General features: G+C 44.0%; 1 protein-coding gene across 4 annotated transcripts in view; it reads left to right on the forward strand.

The window, feature by feature from the left end:
• The first annotated feature begins 474 nt into the window (after window positions 1–474).
• LOC144955783 (zinc finger protein basonuclin-2-like) overlaps window positions 475–15,820 on the forward strand; it is an 86,782-nt gene continuing 71,436 nt past the window's right edge. For all 4 annotated transcript variants that reach the window (XM_078885937.1, XM_078885936.1, XM_078885938.1 and 1 more), the window contains exon 1: window positions 475–558. Coding sequence is in view for 1 of the 4 variants with exons in the window: in XM_078885936.1 (XP_078742062.1) it covers window positions 556–558 (3 nt within the window). In the remaining 3 variants the exon portion in view is untranslated. The remainder of the gene's footprint in view (window positions 559–15,820) is intronic.

Here is a 15,820-nt window from a genome sequence, read left to right on the forward strand (position 1 = left end):
TCCAGCGCCAGACCTGCGTGCACATCTCGTGGGGAGACACGGAGGGACGCCGAGAGAGAGACACGCAGACAGACAGGCGTAGGGTACCAAGACACTTGTATCGATTATTTAACATTGAACTCAAAAGATTGTAAAAGACAAAAAAAAGGAACACGAGTTAAACTTTTTCTTTGTTCGGTTAGACGGGATTTTTTGGAGTTTGTTTCAGTATTGGTGTATGTTCAAGCTCTGTTGGAGTGGTAGCTTGTTGCGTTCGTATCATCCCTGAGCGTGTCACTGGATAGTTGTTGGTTTTTTTTTTAAAGCGCCCGCCCCAAAGCACAGAGTTGCTTTCTTGTTTCCTGCCATCCGTGAGCTTGGAAGGGAGGCGAGAAGAAGAGAAGAGGTGGACAAGGGTGGAAGAGGAAGAACAAAAATAAAACAACAAGACGAAGAAGGGAGGACAGCTGGGGGGTGTGGGGGTGGGCAGGCGGGGAAGTTGCTGGTGGGTGTCTGGAGGAAGACGGCGCGTTTCCATCCTCCTTGCAAGCGACTTCTGCGCCCTGCGATGTGAATATGGTAAATCGTTGGGGGGGGATGAGGGAGGGCGGGGGAGAAATATTGTAATAAATAAATATATAACGGTTCACTTTTTTGCCGTCTATCTATAAATAAATCTATAGACAACCGCTGTGAACAGGTTTCTCTTGCGGCGCTGTTTGATGATCATCACTGATCGTAGTTTCATTGCACACCGATAAAATTTTGTTTTTTTTTTAATTGTACAACAACAAAAACTCGAGAGTGGGTTAAACTTTTCGTAGCCGCTACCTTTTGTGACTTTTTAATCAATTGGTGGACTCCGTATTCCACTCCGGAACTCTGTATTTTTTTTTCTGTATAGCAAGAGAGGGGCTCCTTGCAACTTTTCCTTTGCGCTGATGTGCAACACATGCAGGTATGTACGTGTGTTGCCACGTTCTTTCCTGGAAACTTGTTGCCAAGTTGTGGATCGAAGCTTTGCGAGTCGATGCCTGGTTTGTTGTTGTTGTTCACACGTGTCGTTTGGTGACTTGTAAATTTGGTACCGTACCGGGGGGGGGGGGGGCTGGGGGGGGTTACTGTTGGGACACAACTGTGCAATGACCGAAGGGGAAAGAGTTGGTCTCTACGAAATGAGTTAAATGTGAAAAAAGTTAAACAGTCTCGGGTAGACTGCATAACGCGAATGTCGCAATCAGTTGGTCCAAGCACCCTCACCCTTCACCCGACGACACCTCCCATCCTCCACACCGAATGCTCTTGTTATGATTGTCGAATTGAAACTTCCGCTGTGACATTCAGCGCATACCTTAGCGACAGCATGAGCTCCGCACTGCAAGCGCCCATGCAGTCCACGTTAATAGATGTTTGTGAGATTTGTTGTGGCTGGTTTTTTTTTTTACTCCGTATAGCATAAAGAAGAATCAATGTGCACGTAGCGTCAAAAAAAATTACCCTCCGTTTATATCATGAGATCAACTGCAGCGAAGAAAGTAAACTTTTAGAGACGATTTGATTTTTTTCTTTTGTCGCATTAAATGTTTTCTGTATAACGTGCAGAAGTCACGCATATGTCATTGGCATATTTATTCATATTTACTCAGTGATATCAATTACAGCGGAGAAAGTTGAGAGCTTTATTTAATTTGGGAAAAGTACCTGTGTAAATGTCACGGGTTTGCACTGTTTGACAGGGTGCAACGGCACACTGCAACGGGGTGTTCGTTTCATCGAATTCTTTGGCAAAGGCCAAATCATAATTGCTATTTACAAAATTAAAAAAAGGTTTGCTGAAAGATAATCAGTTTACACAAATTCACGTTGAGTCTATTGTTTTCATGCCACGCTGTTCAATTGATGTTTTCATTCTTGAAAGCTCCATAAGTAGTTGTCAACTTTGAAAGCAAACTTTGTTTATTGCCAATGTACGTAATATTATAAAGGTCATCTATATTTTGAGTGTTAGCTTACATTCAAATTACTTAATGCGTGGTTATTGCATTTCATAAACATAAGCACACACAGATGTTAATTTTTTTCCCAATTTAACGTGGCTTTAGCTGGACAATTTGTCGAAACAAAGCAAACCCGCATACAACGAACATAATCATTCACGTTTACTTTGTAATAAGTGCGCCATTTTAAATTGCTTATATATAAAGCATTAACGACGATACATTTGGAGGAGAAGGAGAAAGAAGAAGAATGTGTAAAAAATATTTTTGGGTGTTTTTTTTTCTAGAAAAACACAAAAAAAACTTTAAGTGTCATGTAGCCTAGAGCCTGAGCACCACCGCTAGCTCGCATTCCAGGGCCAACATCTGATTACGATTATCAGCCGCCGTGCCCCTTGTGAGTCACCGGCCACGTTGCCGTTTCATCTCGGCCCCCCACTCACGGGGGAGGGGGGGGCAGACGGTTTGTCATCGTGCGAAGTCGAGCCGAACCGGCCCAGGTCACTCGCAACCCTGCTGAGCACAGGTGGTCCCCAGCCATGGCCGGAGATGGCAGAAACTCGGAGAGAAGGAGGGGGAGGGAGGTAGTGGGGGCCAGTCTCTGCTGAAGTTTGGAGGAAGGGAGGAAACAAACTGGTGAGGCACTGGTTAAGGGGACCTTTTTTCGGTGGAAAGAAGTGGTGGGTTAGAGAATGGCGTTGAAGTGAACGGAGGGAGGCTGTGCGTTGGGGGGGGGGGGCAGAGAACTAGGGGTGAGTGGGAAATTCGGGGGTAGTGTGGGGGGGGTGAAGGAAGAGGTCTTGAAAAAGTGGGCCACGAAAGGGGATCTTTGAGGAGATGTTTCTTGAGTGGGAGGAAAGGGATGGGTGGGTCAGAAGTCTGGCAGGAATGGAAAGGGAGGACAGATTGGAGGATGTGGAATTGAGAGATGCACATTCAAGCTGAAAAGTTCTCGCATATTTTTTGACCACTTGCAATATATATGACAAGACGTACATCCATTTGTACGCACTGTGCGTTACATTTGAATAAAAAGGCACACCTTGAAAGTATTAAGAATCTCTGTAAAAACAACATCCTCTGTGAGTATCACAAACAAAACAACTACACAGCAAAGTTAGGAGAGGCTGGAAAACGTAATGCTAATGATACTTTCAGCCGTTTGGCACGAACGTGCGGTTTTTCCCCTTCCAATGCGGACTGAGCGGTGACAAAGAGAGAAAGTAGCTTTTTTGGATTCGGCAGTTTCCATCAGCATCTCCAGAGTCCATCAACAAAGGGCTAAGTGTTTCACCGCAGGTGTGAAACCGGAATTTCATTGCTAGGTTTCCGCATAGTTTGTGGCAAAGGCTGTGCAAGTGCCCTCACACAAGAGAGGCCAGGTCCACCAGCAGCACCAGCCTTGCAGGTGGCCCTTGTCTTGAAGGTCCCCCCACCCCCGCGCAAAATGTGTACACGATGTTTTTTACATTTATTCTGTTACTGCAACAACATAACATAATGCAGCTCTGCAGAAAGATGGATGGCTAACAGGGGAAACTCCGGTATCCATCTCGTAAAAAAATATTCCATATGCGCTGGCCACCACACAGTATGGTAATTGTTTTAAAACTTTTTTTTCTCTCTCTCTCTCTGCGCGCATGTGCCACCATCACTAGGGTAGCTTAAGCCATAGAAAATATTTAATGCTTGATGTTTTTATAATGTGGGGTTTTTTTTACAAACCCGAAGAAAGAAAATGGGATGATAAATCCTGACGTGACGGTGGGTACAGGGGCGTTTTAAGAGTGGATGTTTACAATATTTATTTTGACACATCTCTCTTTCCGCCGGATTTTTTGTGCGGTTGGTTAACAAGTGGAAATTTTTTGATGGACGAAAGCTCTTTGGGAATAAAGAAAGCAGTTTTAGTACGCAGTTATGGTTGCACGTAAACAACACAATAAAAAACACAAATCTCTTTACTTTGTTCAGGATTCCTATAATTCGCGCCTGGTATGAGAGTATCCCCTTTTAGCATTATAATGCTGAATAGTAAGTGGAGAACAAATTTTAATAAAGCACAGCAGCTTGAAATATTTGTTTCGGATGTAGGTTTTTAAAGCGTATTTCTTGTTTACAATAGCTCTGTGACAGGTAACAGTGAGAATGTTTAGTTCTTTATACAAACTATTTAGTTTCATCTTTAAAAAATTAACTGAAAATTATTTTTACGGGGTAAAAAAAAGCTCCATTTGTAAATGGGTATGGATAAACAAAAGGAGGCTGATCAAAGCTTTTTTGGTAAATGTATCATCACAATGTGCTTCTTGCAATGGCCGGTTTTTGTAAATACATTACCGTGATTTTGTTCTTAAGTGACAAGAGTGTGGGGGTACAAACGATATTTGCTCAGTGAGCACATGTGTCACTGACATCCAGTGCTCGAGTTTATAGGTTGGGGGGATGTAGCGATACGCTCCTCTGGCGATTCTATCTATCGTCTAAATTCAGGGTCATAAATTGATGCAAGAATCAATTATGTTTCAACATCGGGGTATCGTGGCCACGAGTAATGCCAGGGCCATGCATCGGAGTGGTGGCTACCCACGTGGCCTATCATCCAGCACTGTGTAAGTATGTACCTTTGGATGTTGAACTTCGTTTGCACCGTACGTGGCCAACCATGCTAATCGGAGTTGCGGGGGAAGGACAACACATTTTAAACACAAAAATCAGTTCTGAAGATAATTGGTCGATCACACTGATATTGTGAAACTCCCATACGCGTGTGATTCGAAGTGCATTTCCCTTCCTGGCTCGCCAGGAGAAGGCAGTACAGCAAGCGAATTAATCGCCATCTGTTTTCATCTGCATGGGGATAGAGCGTTGCCTCCTCGCGTGCATGAGGTTTTCTCCAGGTGCTCTAGTTTCTTCAAACACATATAATGAACACTCATTTATTGACTGACAACATATTAAAATAAAAACCCAATGCAGGACCCTCCTGAAAAGGAGTCTTACAACTCAGTCTCACACCTCCGATTAGCACGAAATAAGTTCAACGTACATACATGCACAAGTAATTTATTATTCGAACAATATATTTGAATAAAATTACATCGATTTTAACACGGGTTATTCGATGCATGTTTTTTACTTAAGAGTTTTTGAGTTGATGGGTAGATACATCATCATTACACTCTGAGTTTTAAAGTTTGATTCTCACTGTGGATGGGCGTTGATGATGCGAGCATCATATCCCAAATCTCCAAACTGAGAATAACAACAACATTTTCACCAACAGCGGATCCTACGTCACTATCATTATTATTGAGGTCTCCTTTTCAATCACATCATGAACGATCGTTTGCCTGGATGAAAATGCCTTATTTTATAGATTTTTTTAACCGGTAAAAGCATGGCATGTATTCACGAACAAACATGCGCTTGCAAACGGTGTGTGCGTGTGTATCTATACGAAACTAAACTATATTTATTTTACCAGGTAAAACCTAGTGAGCTATACAGTATAGCTCTTTTTCAGAAGCGACCTGGCCACAAATGGTCGTTCTATTACAGCTAAATACTCTAAACGCACGTTGATTCTAAATGTGGAGGGAAAAATCGGAGGACCCAGAGAAAAATCCACGCGACCACGGAGGAAAACATGCAAACTCCAAATATACAACAGCAGGCGTCAGAGTCGAGATCGAACCCACAACCTCCTGTATACCAGGCGAGGTAGTTAACATCTCACCACCGTGGCAAGATGTTAACTCCAGTGTTGTTTTGCATAGCAGCAAAATTACAAATAATACAATGCGTACACCACTTTCAAAGCATTTACAGCATCTCGAATAATGCATCGTTAATCTCAACAATTGTAATAGATTCGTTAAATAAATAAATGCTTTGCTCCTGCACCTTGATTCGACAACACCCGTGGAGTTGTTTTACTTTCCACAGCAGAAATGAGACATCGCATTATGCCGTGACACCTCGCAGCAGCAACAAAATAAAACTTAGGACTTGTGCCTAAGTCACGCTTCATTTACTAGGTGTAGTATTCGTTTGCGTAAGCCGGTGAATTTATACGCGTCAACACCGGTTTCTACATTTGGTCATGGTACAGAGCAGAATTCATTTACAGAAATTGTGTCGTCGGCACTCTGCTTCATCTGTATATATATTACAACAGGTATAGCTCATTGAATCCAGATGAAGAAAAAAGAGTATACTTTTATTTCCATAGAACCTTCACTTGCCAGACCTAACCGCGCAAGTGGCTTACAATATTTTACACACACACACATATATATAAACACATTTTTTGTTAATCTGTCACAGTTGCTTCGTGCAGACCAACAGGCCCAAATCGCCGAGCGGTCAGAAACAAACCGCCCCTGTAATCGACGAGCGCTAATATATTTCTTGAATTGAGCAACGTTATGAAAACTTGGGGACACAAGACGATGGAAAGGAACATTCTAGAGTAGAGCCGTGCAAGGAAAGAAGCAAACCGAGAAGTGTTTTGACCTGCAGCGTGGTGGTTGAACACTGTATGGATGAGACTAAACGGCCAGTCGAATACACGATTCCTCAACGTCGGTTGAGGAATCGATGAGTAAAGTTTATTGGAACAGTAAACATGGTAGCAGCGGCAGAGGAGTGATAAGGAGGCAACTGATGACCAGTGAGCGAGTGACTGGGATCAATCAGTGTTGCTCTGCATCAAGTAATAGGTGAGGTAGGAACTGAGGGCTCCACCCCAACTCGGGTAGAACGTGCAGCACAAATAGTATCTCTGCATAGCCAGAATCACGCTGCAAGTCTGCACGTCGTAGGCCATTGCCTTACTAAATCCGTCACAACGATTAACGCTGGGAGTGATATTAAACAACAAAAATGTCTTGGAGATTCTTCTATGGAACCAGCCCCATGGGCAAAATTGCGTCGCTTGAGATGAAGCAAGTCTGCATCTTGCCCGATGTTTTCACCTATGGGAGCGTTGCACTTGATAGTGAGTAATTCACCAAATGTGTAAGCACTTACTTGAAGTTGATCGTTACATCCAGCTGAGCCTGCTCAACTTTGGTAAAGCGAGGGTCCATGTGCACGCACGACCACGTGCTCTCTTGGGAAGTGACTGAAGTGTCCAGAAAGTGTGCTTGCAAAGGCAATTGCACCGTCCACTATAGTATTTAAGTAGCTCAATTGCACAATTAGACATGCAGTGTCTGTTCGATAGTCCTCGCACAATGTACCCAAAACATTTGAAAGGTAATGATAAAGTGTTTGCCTTGTAATTGCTTGTTCAACTCACTGCTGGTGGAGATGCCTCCAACGAAAGGAAGTTCTAGACGGGTATTTCGAATACTAGCCAAATGTCTTGGAAGACGTGGGAGCACCCACACTTTACGCCACCACACGTGACCTGCCAATGGACTTATTGTGGTGTGCCCGCTTATACCACTGGGTGGACAGAGGCAGGGGGGGATAATTGATATGTACGGTGCGGAAGAAGTTCACCACACATTTATGTTGAACAAATGCTGAACTTCTTCAACATCGAGATTTAACCTGTCGGCACGGTAAGTAGCCAACCGTGCTAAATGGAGGTGCAGGGCCGGACAACAAACTAAACACTAAAAGCAGTTCGAAATAAATGAGTTTTCAATCTAGATTTAAAAGGGCATAGCCCCAATGGTTTCCTAATACTGCTGCATGGAGGTCCTCATAGCATCACGCTGCATTTATGTAAAGTGTACTTACTTTATACGATATTGGTCTGAGAAAACCAGCGCCAATTTTTGTAGTGGTGGAAGTTTGTCCTTTCGAAATGAAAAGGCATACACATACTTTGTAAATCTAAGTTTCATATTACATTAGGGGGGATATGTTGGAAAGTAAGGCCACCTCGGATGAATGTGTACGGTTTCCTTTCTCTGAATGGCATCACAACACAGATGAAGGCATTAGATATGGTATTTTAAGTATATTACATTACTGTGCGTAATTATTCAACAGGGATTTAACCTGTCTGCAATGAATTTGAGATGGCGATAAGAAACCTACACCGTTACCCCATATTCCCGTTCAAGGATTTGTGTTTGCCTGCTTTGAAAGTCGACAAGTGGGTAAACAAGAGTATTATTTGTCTCGCATTGTGAGCCATGTAAACAATCGTTTGATTAGACTTCACTCTCGGTGAGCAGTGGAAATGTTTTTCTTTCTTTTTCTGCTCGGCGAATTTCCCACACTGGGACCGACTGTTGCTATTTCCTGCTGCCCAAGACTGGGCATTTGCTCACCATAATATTGCGTCTCGCATTAAGAGAAAACATTTCCCCGAGCTTACTGTGTTTTTTAGACCACAGTCGTTGGGATGCATTACGAGAATGAACCTGAGCAAGGAATCCCGTACTTGGCGATGCTGCACACAACGCGTGTCAAAAGAAAAAGGAGGTGGCGGGGGGGGGAGAGACAGATAGGTGCCATGGTAAAAATAAATCTTCAAAGAGAAAGGAGAAATGAGCGAGGCTGAACGAAGCAGCGATACGGACCCAAAGAAGCGAGAACAGGGGCGGATTTTTTGTTCTGTTCCAATCGTCGCCAATCAGCGGATGGAAGGGACAGATGAAGACTCTTCAATTGGCGAGCCAAGAGTCTCCGAGTTTGGAGAAGTGTGTTAGGGGCACAGGGTTTATCTCGTACTCGTGTCTTTTCTTGTAATTTTTTTTAATGATTATTAAACAGGTAGGGGCCTAGTTTTATTAACCATAATTTACGAGCAGTGTTTTATATACTTTTGAATGAAGGGTTGACACGACAGCCAGAGTGTGAACGGACACCATGAGGGAATACGTACAAGACAGATTGAATATCCTTGGAAGTAACTTACATTCTTCACTAACGTTACCTTAAGTCTATTTATGTATTTGTACCGTCTGGATGTTTTGAATTAATTAATTTTCTGGACAAAAAATACCTTTGCTTAGTCTTCATTGCTAAAAACTGCTTAATGTTTTGTTCATTTGTTTCGTCAGTTTTATTCGAAACGTGGGACCAAAACATTTAAAAACGGCATCTGTTTTTCATTTACATTTCGTCTGTGACACCACCAGTGCAGCAAAGGGACTTGTCTGTACAGTGAGTTTGTTAAGGGGTATTTCAACGGCGATCGAGCTGGAAAAAAAGGCTGTCACGCAATTCGAGTGGTATGTCTGGACCAGATCTCGTTGGCTCCCGCCAACAACATGTGCACTTTAGTGACTGTACAACCCGCAGGCCTTTGTACAACAAGAGCAGTGGGTAGTCTTTTGGATTATATTTCATTTATTGCAATAACAGTTGGGAGAGTGGTTTAACAAAGTGTAAGCAACTCGAAAAATGGGCAGTCATAACCAGTCATTTGTGCCAGTCATGTGGTAGACCGGTTGGTCTCACTGGGGGCACGGATGCCGTGGGCTGCTTGGGCTTTAAAGGGGCGAATGCTGCAACGGGCGGCTACTTTCAGCGTTTTTCAACATTTCAAGAAAATGTACAGAGGGCCCGGTTCAAATGTTAGTAAATTATATATTTAGGTATTTTAAAAAAAGTACAGTAAGAAGAGTGCATTTGAACTTCTGAAAAAATAAACAGAGGTTTTGTTTTATATAAGGTTCCCTACACCACGCTGAAGCTGAACTTTTTCTCCTGGAGTGCGACAATACACAGATCAGACGAACATATGTTTGCAAGAAAAGTTATTGCGCCAAGTCCCACTTGCAGACAAAGCGTTTCAGTTTGGCCCTGTCGGCACTGTGGGTACAGCCTTAATGGCAAGCCCCTGTACAGCATGGCCATTGTGCGCTGGGCTGTTTTCCTTGGCAATTGTCGTCGGACTGGAGGAGGAGGCCCGGAATTACGGGTCTCGTGGTCCCCTCTGCATTTGCTGAAAAGGTCTGGCTCGCTGAGACAGTCGGAGACCAGGCATGTGCAAAAATCAGACAATGACTCGCAGACGGTGCAGCGTGGACCAAGCGAGAAACTGACCTGCCAAGAACCCCCCCCCCCGCACAGTGCTGGTGTCTCCTGTGGAGTCACTCCTGCCAAAGTCCCAGCCATATAAATTATATAAACAAAAGAGAGCTGAAAAAACTATAAACTGCCTTTGCTTGTCTGCAGATTTTTTTTGTATTTTATGAAAAAAAATGTTAGACGTTAAAGTTCTGCAGATCCCAGCGCACCGCTTGGTCTCCGTTGGAATGTGCACCCTGGAATCCAGCTGGGACTTGCTGGTGTCTGCAGAAATCGGACAAAGCCGAGAGCAGGAGCGTTAATCCCAGAGGTGAATGTGGCTGGCTCAAGTGGTGCCTTTCGGTGAAGGTCCCCCCTCTCCCCAACACCCTGCAACCCCCCCCCCACCACTCCGCCACCCTTCCCTGCGCCACCCACTCGCCCGCCCACCCTCCCGTCCACCCTGCCACCTCCCTCTGCACCCTTTGGCCTGGCTGAAATGAAACCCCTATACTCCTTACTCAAAGCCCCCTCAACTCCCTAGTGAGGACCTTTTGCAGGCCCTGTGCAGTCTGGCTTGCAGCCCCTAGCCATCAGCACCCTGTAATCAGTCACGCAGTCCTCTGGTCATATGTTGTCCATCAGATGTGTTTACTTTGCCTGTGACAGCCGACACATCTGGATCACATATTCGGGTCAGCAGTGTGCCACAAGACACATTCCAGGGGATCATTTCAGCCGTTGTCATGGAGAAATTCTCCCCTCCAGTGATTTTCAGGCTGCATGACAGAAATACCGACCGCTTGCCATGGGACAAAAGTCACAGGGTCTTGGCTCCCCGTTTAGCCCCTTTCCGTCCCTCCTTGCAAGGGCGGGGGGTGCGGGAGTAGAAAGGAGGGGAAAATCCATTGCTTTTTCTTCCTCTGTGGCACCAAGTGACTTTTTTTCTCGAACAAAAAAAAGTCGACTCTGTGTAGTCAATGCTTGAAAATATACTTTATTTTCTATTTATCCACCTGAAGTTTATAGTAACTTCGCTTGTGTTTATTTTAGAATGCCCCAAGAGTAAATAACAGTGCATTTTGATTTAGGATGTAAATTTCTTTTAAAAGAAAATATTTTGGTTGGCATTCCATCCCGGTAAACAGCTGAGATGGTGATTGCTGCAGTTGTATGTAGGTGCTATGCTATGTTCCCTTTTTTTTTGCTCTATCCTCTTCCTTCATACAGTATGCCTTCGCAGCAGGGTTCTGATTTCCAGCCAGCGCACCTGCAAAATGAAAGTAAGTTGCTAAATATAATAAATGGCATTGCCAGCACGTGACTGCCATTAATAGCTGCGGAGGGCCTAAAGTAGTGCTATACTTTCTTGAGCTATGAATTCACTTTTTTTTCCAAACATATTGCAACTTTTAATATAATAATGTGGAGGATTAAAAATGTACATGTTGTACACTGCATAAAAGTGACATGTTTTGGAATTGCGAGCTACCCAGCAGACCATGCTAACAGCAATGCTATGGTTAAGCTTTACAGCTGGCACGGATTGTGGAAAAATGCATTTTCATACACATAATTCTGGAGCAAATTTTACACGAGTATGCTAGCTATGTAATAGCTTACTAGTTATCGCAGTGGCTTTTTTTAATTCAAGTTGTTCACTTTTAATAGAGATAATTTATAGTTTTTCTGTGTTCAGCGCGATAAAATCCATCCCGGCTTAGGTGTCCGCGCACTAACACTTTAAGCAGCACGTCAGCCCCCCTTTTTTTTGCTAATGCAATTTGTAATGCTTTATGTAATATGCAGAAATGAGCCTGCGCTGAGTGATTAAATAAGCATTGCTGTTGCACTGACAGTGGTGACTTGGCTTCTCAAGGGAGTAGACATTTTAAGTTGCCTCATGGTTATGTATGCTCTAATGGCCCCAGAGAAGAGGTACATGGAAAATAATTTGCCTTTTTCGTTCGAATATTAATACCCGCGTTTGTCATTGACTCCATATGCGAATATAAATAGAACTTTTTTGTCCAAAATCAATGCGTATCAAGTTAAACTGATCGTATGGGATAAAAGTTGATCATTACAGGATCGTAGAGTTTTCCTTTTGTAAGTTATAGCAATAACATGAATAATACATGCCATTTGTAGTCCTTTGTGATTCCACTGCTGTGTAAAGACCCAAGGGCCTCTGTGTCATGGGGGGCTGTTTGACCACACTGCACCACACTGGTCAGTGAGCGTTCGTGTAAGTGGGCCGCTTGAGCAGAGGGCAGGGCAGTGGGAGGTAGGGAGGGCTGCGGAGGCAAGGAGTCATTCAGACTCGCTAATGATGCTAACCTTGGCTGGGAATCGAACTCGGTCCGCCGGGTTCATAGTGCAATGTGCAACGACTATGACACCACTCCCATCCGGGAGAGTTTGTGTTACATGGATTAATATAACTGATCTACGAACGTTTTTTTTATGTGTCGTGTTCATGATTTACTTTATTTATTCCACTTGTTTAGCCGAACTTGAGTGTCGTGACTCTCTTTCAGGAAGGTCCTGTAAAGTTTCGAGAGCAAGAAGGGCTCTGTATATTCCAATTGAGTAATTTGTGGATATATTTTTTTTAATTTGGCAAGATTGGACCATGACACTGGCACACGACGGCCCATTCTTGCGAGTGACGTCGCAGGATATTTAATGCCTACTGTGAAGCAGACTGGCGTGCATTTTTACAGTGAATACACCCCGGCAGTATTAATCAGGGCGGCCACTGGATTGGAACCGTGATCCTCTGCAAAAAAACAACGATCACGCTACCGCTCGGGCGCGTCACTGCCCCATGGAATGCTGTATTCTCTTTAGAGACTGGTAGTAATAAACCATAACATAGGCAATTGTCCAACAATTCTTGGATTGCCTATGTATTATATATATGATGTGTAAAATAGATTGTTTTAAAACCAAGAGTTTGAATTTTAATTATGTAATTTTCTGATGGCAGACCATTAAAAGCCATCATAGCCCTAATGGCTGTTCAATGTAACTGTATGTGCGGGAATTGTGTGCCCACAATCAAATAGCCGCTTAATAATAAACATGCATATGGTTGCCCATATGTTAACAGTGTGTCACGACATGGCCCATCTGGTCCAGAGATGGATATGGCATATGGGCTGTGGTGAGATAGGATGTACAGTATTGTGTGATCCCAGAAAGATCTGAAGGAAACTTGTCAGATGGCTGTGTCAGCAAGCCAAGTCCCGCCGCTGTAGAACATCTTTGACAGCAGTCGCTGTGGATAGAAAGGTGGCTTAAAAAAAAAACAAGTGAAAGTATCTGATTTAAACTAAAGTGATGATCTGACAATTTTTACCCTTGCTCTATAACTAAGGCTATTACTGCGAGTGTCTGGCTGTCAGTCACCGTGTGCTGAGGTTAATACAGCAGTCGCTGCCCATCCACCGTCTTTCCTCTGGGGATTCCCGTGCTCGGATGGATGACATTTGGAGAGATCGGACCGAGGTGTGCTATAGGGGGCATTGCTAGCATTTATATGCCTCTCAAATTTCATCACGGACCGTGGGGGATATCGCAGACGACACATCCAAATGAAGCGTGAATAGATGGCAATATGATTGACAGAAATAGTTAGGGACCCTGCAGGCTTTTTTCTGAACATCCCGGTCACCCGGTACCCAAAGTTTAATATCTGTTCTTGTGAACTCCTCTCGCCATTGTAGGCAGGTTGGGTGCCACTTTGCGATGTTTCTGTGTCCTGATCTCAATTTTCGCGTCCTTTTTTCTTCTCTGCGCATGCCAGCAATCACAATAAAATCAGTGCTAAAAACTATTTTTCCTGAAATGATGCAACTAAAACATTAAAAGGGTAATTTTAATGTGAAAATCAGTGTAAATTTGCGAACTGCACATAAATGCCATTTATTGTCAATTCACCAACGTATCAAGGCCCCTCCATGCCATTGGGATCTTTTTTTACCATACTTCACCACGTTGGTCAGTGTGGGTTGGTAAGTAGGTTTGAAGGCAGCGGTAGGGTGGCGGTTAGCGCGCTGCGCTACGAACTCAACAACCAGAGTTCGATTCCTGCTCACCGTCAACAGCAGTGACGATTATTTGAACCGGTCCTGGGCCTTCCCTAGGTCAACTCATTCTCAAATGAGTACCTAGTGCGGTGTGTAAACATCGCCTCTAGGGAGACAAAGGCGGTCGGGCGTGGTGCTGGCCACCCACCCCCTCGTTTGCCGTTCCGGCCTTCATAGGTACTCGTGAACAGGACTTGCCCCAACAGTCTGTTAAGGTTATACGGGAGATCTTTGTCTTGGCAAGGGCAAGGCCGGTTCTGTTATTGCCGATGTTAGCCCTAGCCCCGGGAATCGAACTTGGGTCACCGGGATCATTGCGCAGCGGCGTGACCACCGCTCGACCCAAGAACTTAATAAAAAAAATTACAGAAACCCACCGTAGTTATTCTGCCGCCAAAACGTAACAAAATCTGACAATTTGCGAATCGTATGTTAATGTTAGCCAGCTAATAACGTGTTCAATTGCGGCTGCATATATCTACTCCGTAGCTGTCTATCATTACGATTTCATTCTGTAACTTTGAAACATTGGATTATACAACTGTTCACACAATAAGACAAGGTTATCCATGTTTATCTTCCTGCTGATATTCTAATTATTTGCATTGTGCCGTATATCTATCTTCTATATTACAATAGAACTACCCATCTTTTTTTTTTTCAAATGGTTTAGGCTGTGGAATGCTTTTCACCACAGAATCAATATTGTCTGAACCTCCAAGGTGCTGTCCCTGTTCGCCGTGGTATTTTGGCTCCAAATGCAATGTGCTCCGCTCCTTGCTGCATTTCATCCCAAAGTTGTCCCGCTTATATGAAATCTGTCACTCAACTGCGTGGCGTTATTAGGTGAACCCTGGTGTCCGTGGGGCTGGACACCTGTAAAGGACATTCGACGGGTGGCTTTTCTCTCCTCGTTTTCTCAAGCGTCCCTACTGCCCGAGCCATTCCCTCATCCCCCCCCCCCCCACCATCAACCACCCCCCTCCCCTCCCCCTCAGCAATCTTCCTCCTACACGGTCCTCTGACCTTCTGACCAACGGGAGCTTTATTTACTATAAGTGACATCGGCTATATTGGAGTTTTTGGAGTTCCTGTGGTGCATGCCTAAATAATATTTGTAGAGCAGTTCTAAGATGAAAAGATACATGAATGGGGAGCAAAGGTTGCCTGGTAACTAGTGGTCACCCTTGATCAGCCAGGCCTTGTGATCACCCATGCAAAGAGGACATCCTTCGGAGGCTGCCTACACAATAGTGAGATTTCTGACCTTCACATTAGCACAATAATTGATAGCTGCACCGTTACTGTTTTGTGCTCCAGGAATTAAAGTACTGGATGATAAATAAAATTTTAAAAAATCCTCACGATAAATGCCAATGTCTGCGTGCATATGTTTTTGTGGCTGTCGTTGTTGCTCTCCGATGTGTTTTCGGGTTTTACCGTTTATTGTTCCGCACAATGTCCAACGTGTCACCCCTTTGCACTGGGAGCTTCTGCAGCACGTGAACTCGGTTTCGCTCCGTGTGCCTCCTTACGAATTGTCAGACGAGATGCCGCCCAACACGTGGCACACCCTGAAAACGCATTGCAGGGCGGCATCCTAACTCGTGTGTCGATCAAAACTAAACTCTTGAAATCTGCTGCTGCGACGTAGTCGATATCCAGTTTGGACATTTTTATTTAGGCAGATTTGTCGTCTCGTGAGAAGTTGTGGATCCAAATAAGCAAAATGTGTATCCTTCTCCCTTTAACGTTTCGAATACAGATGTA

The sequence above is a fragment of the Lampetra fluviatilis genome, chromosome 3, assembly GCF_964198595.1.
Source record: "Lampetra fluviatilis chromosome 3, kcLamFluv1.1, whole genome shotgun sequence".
Taxonomy (NCBI): Eukaryota; Metazoa; Chordata; class Hyperoartia; order Petromyzontiformes; family Petromyzontidae; genus Lampetra; species Lampetra fluviatilis.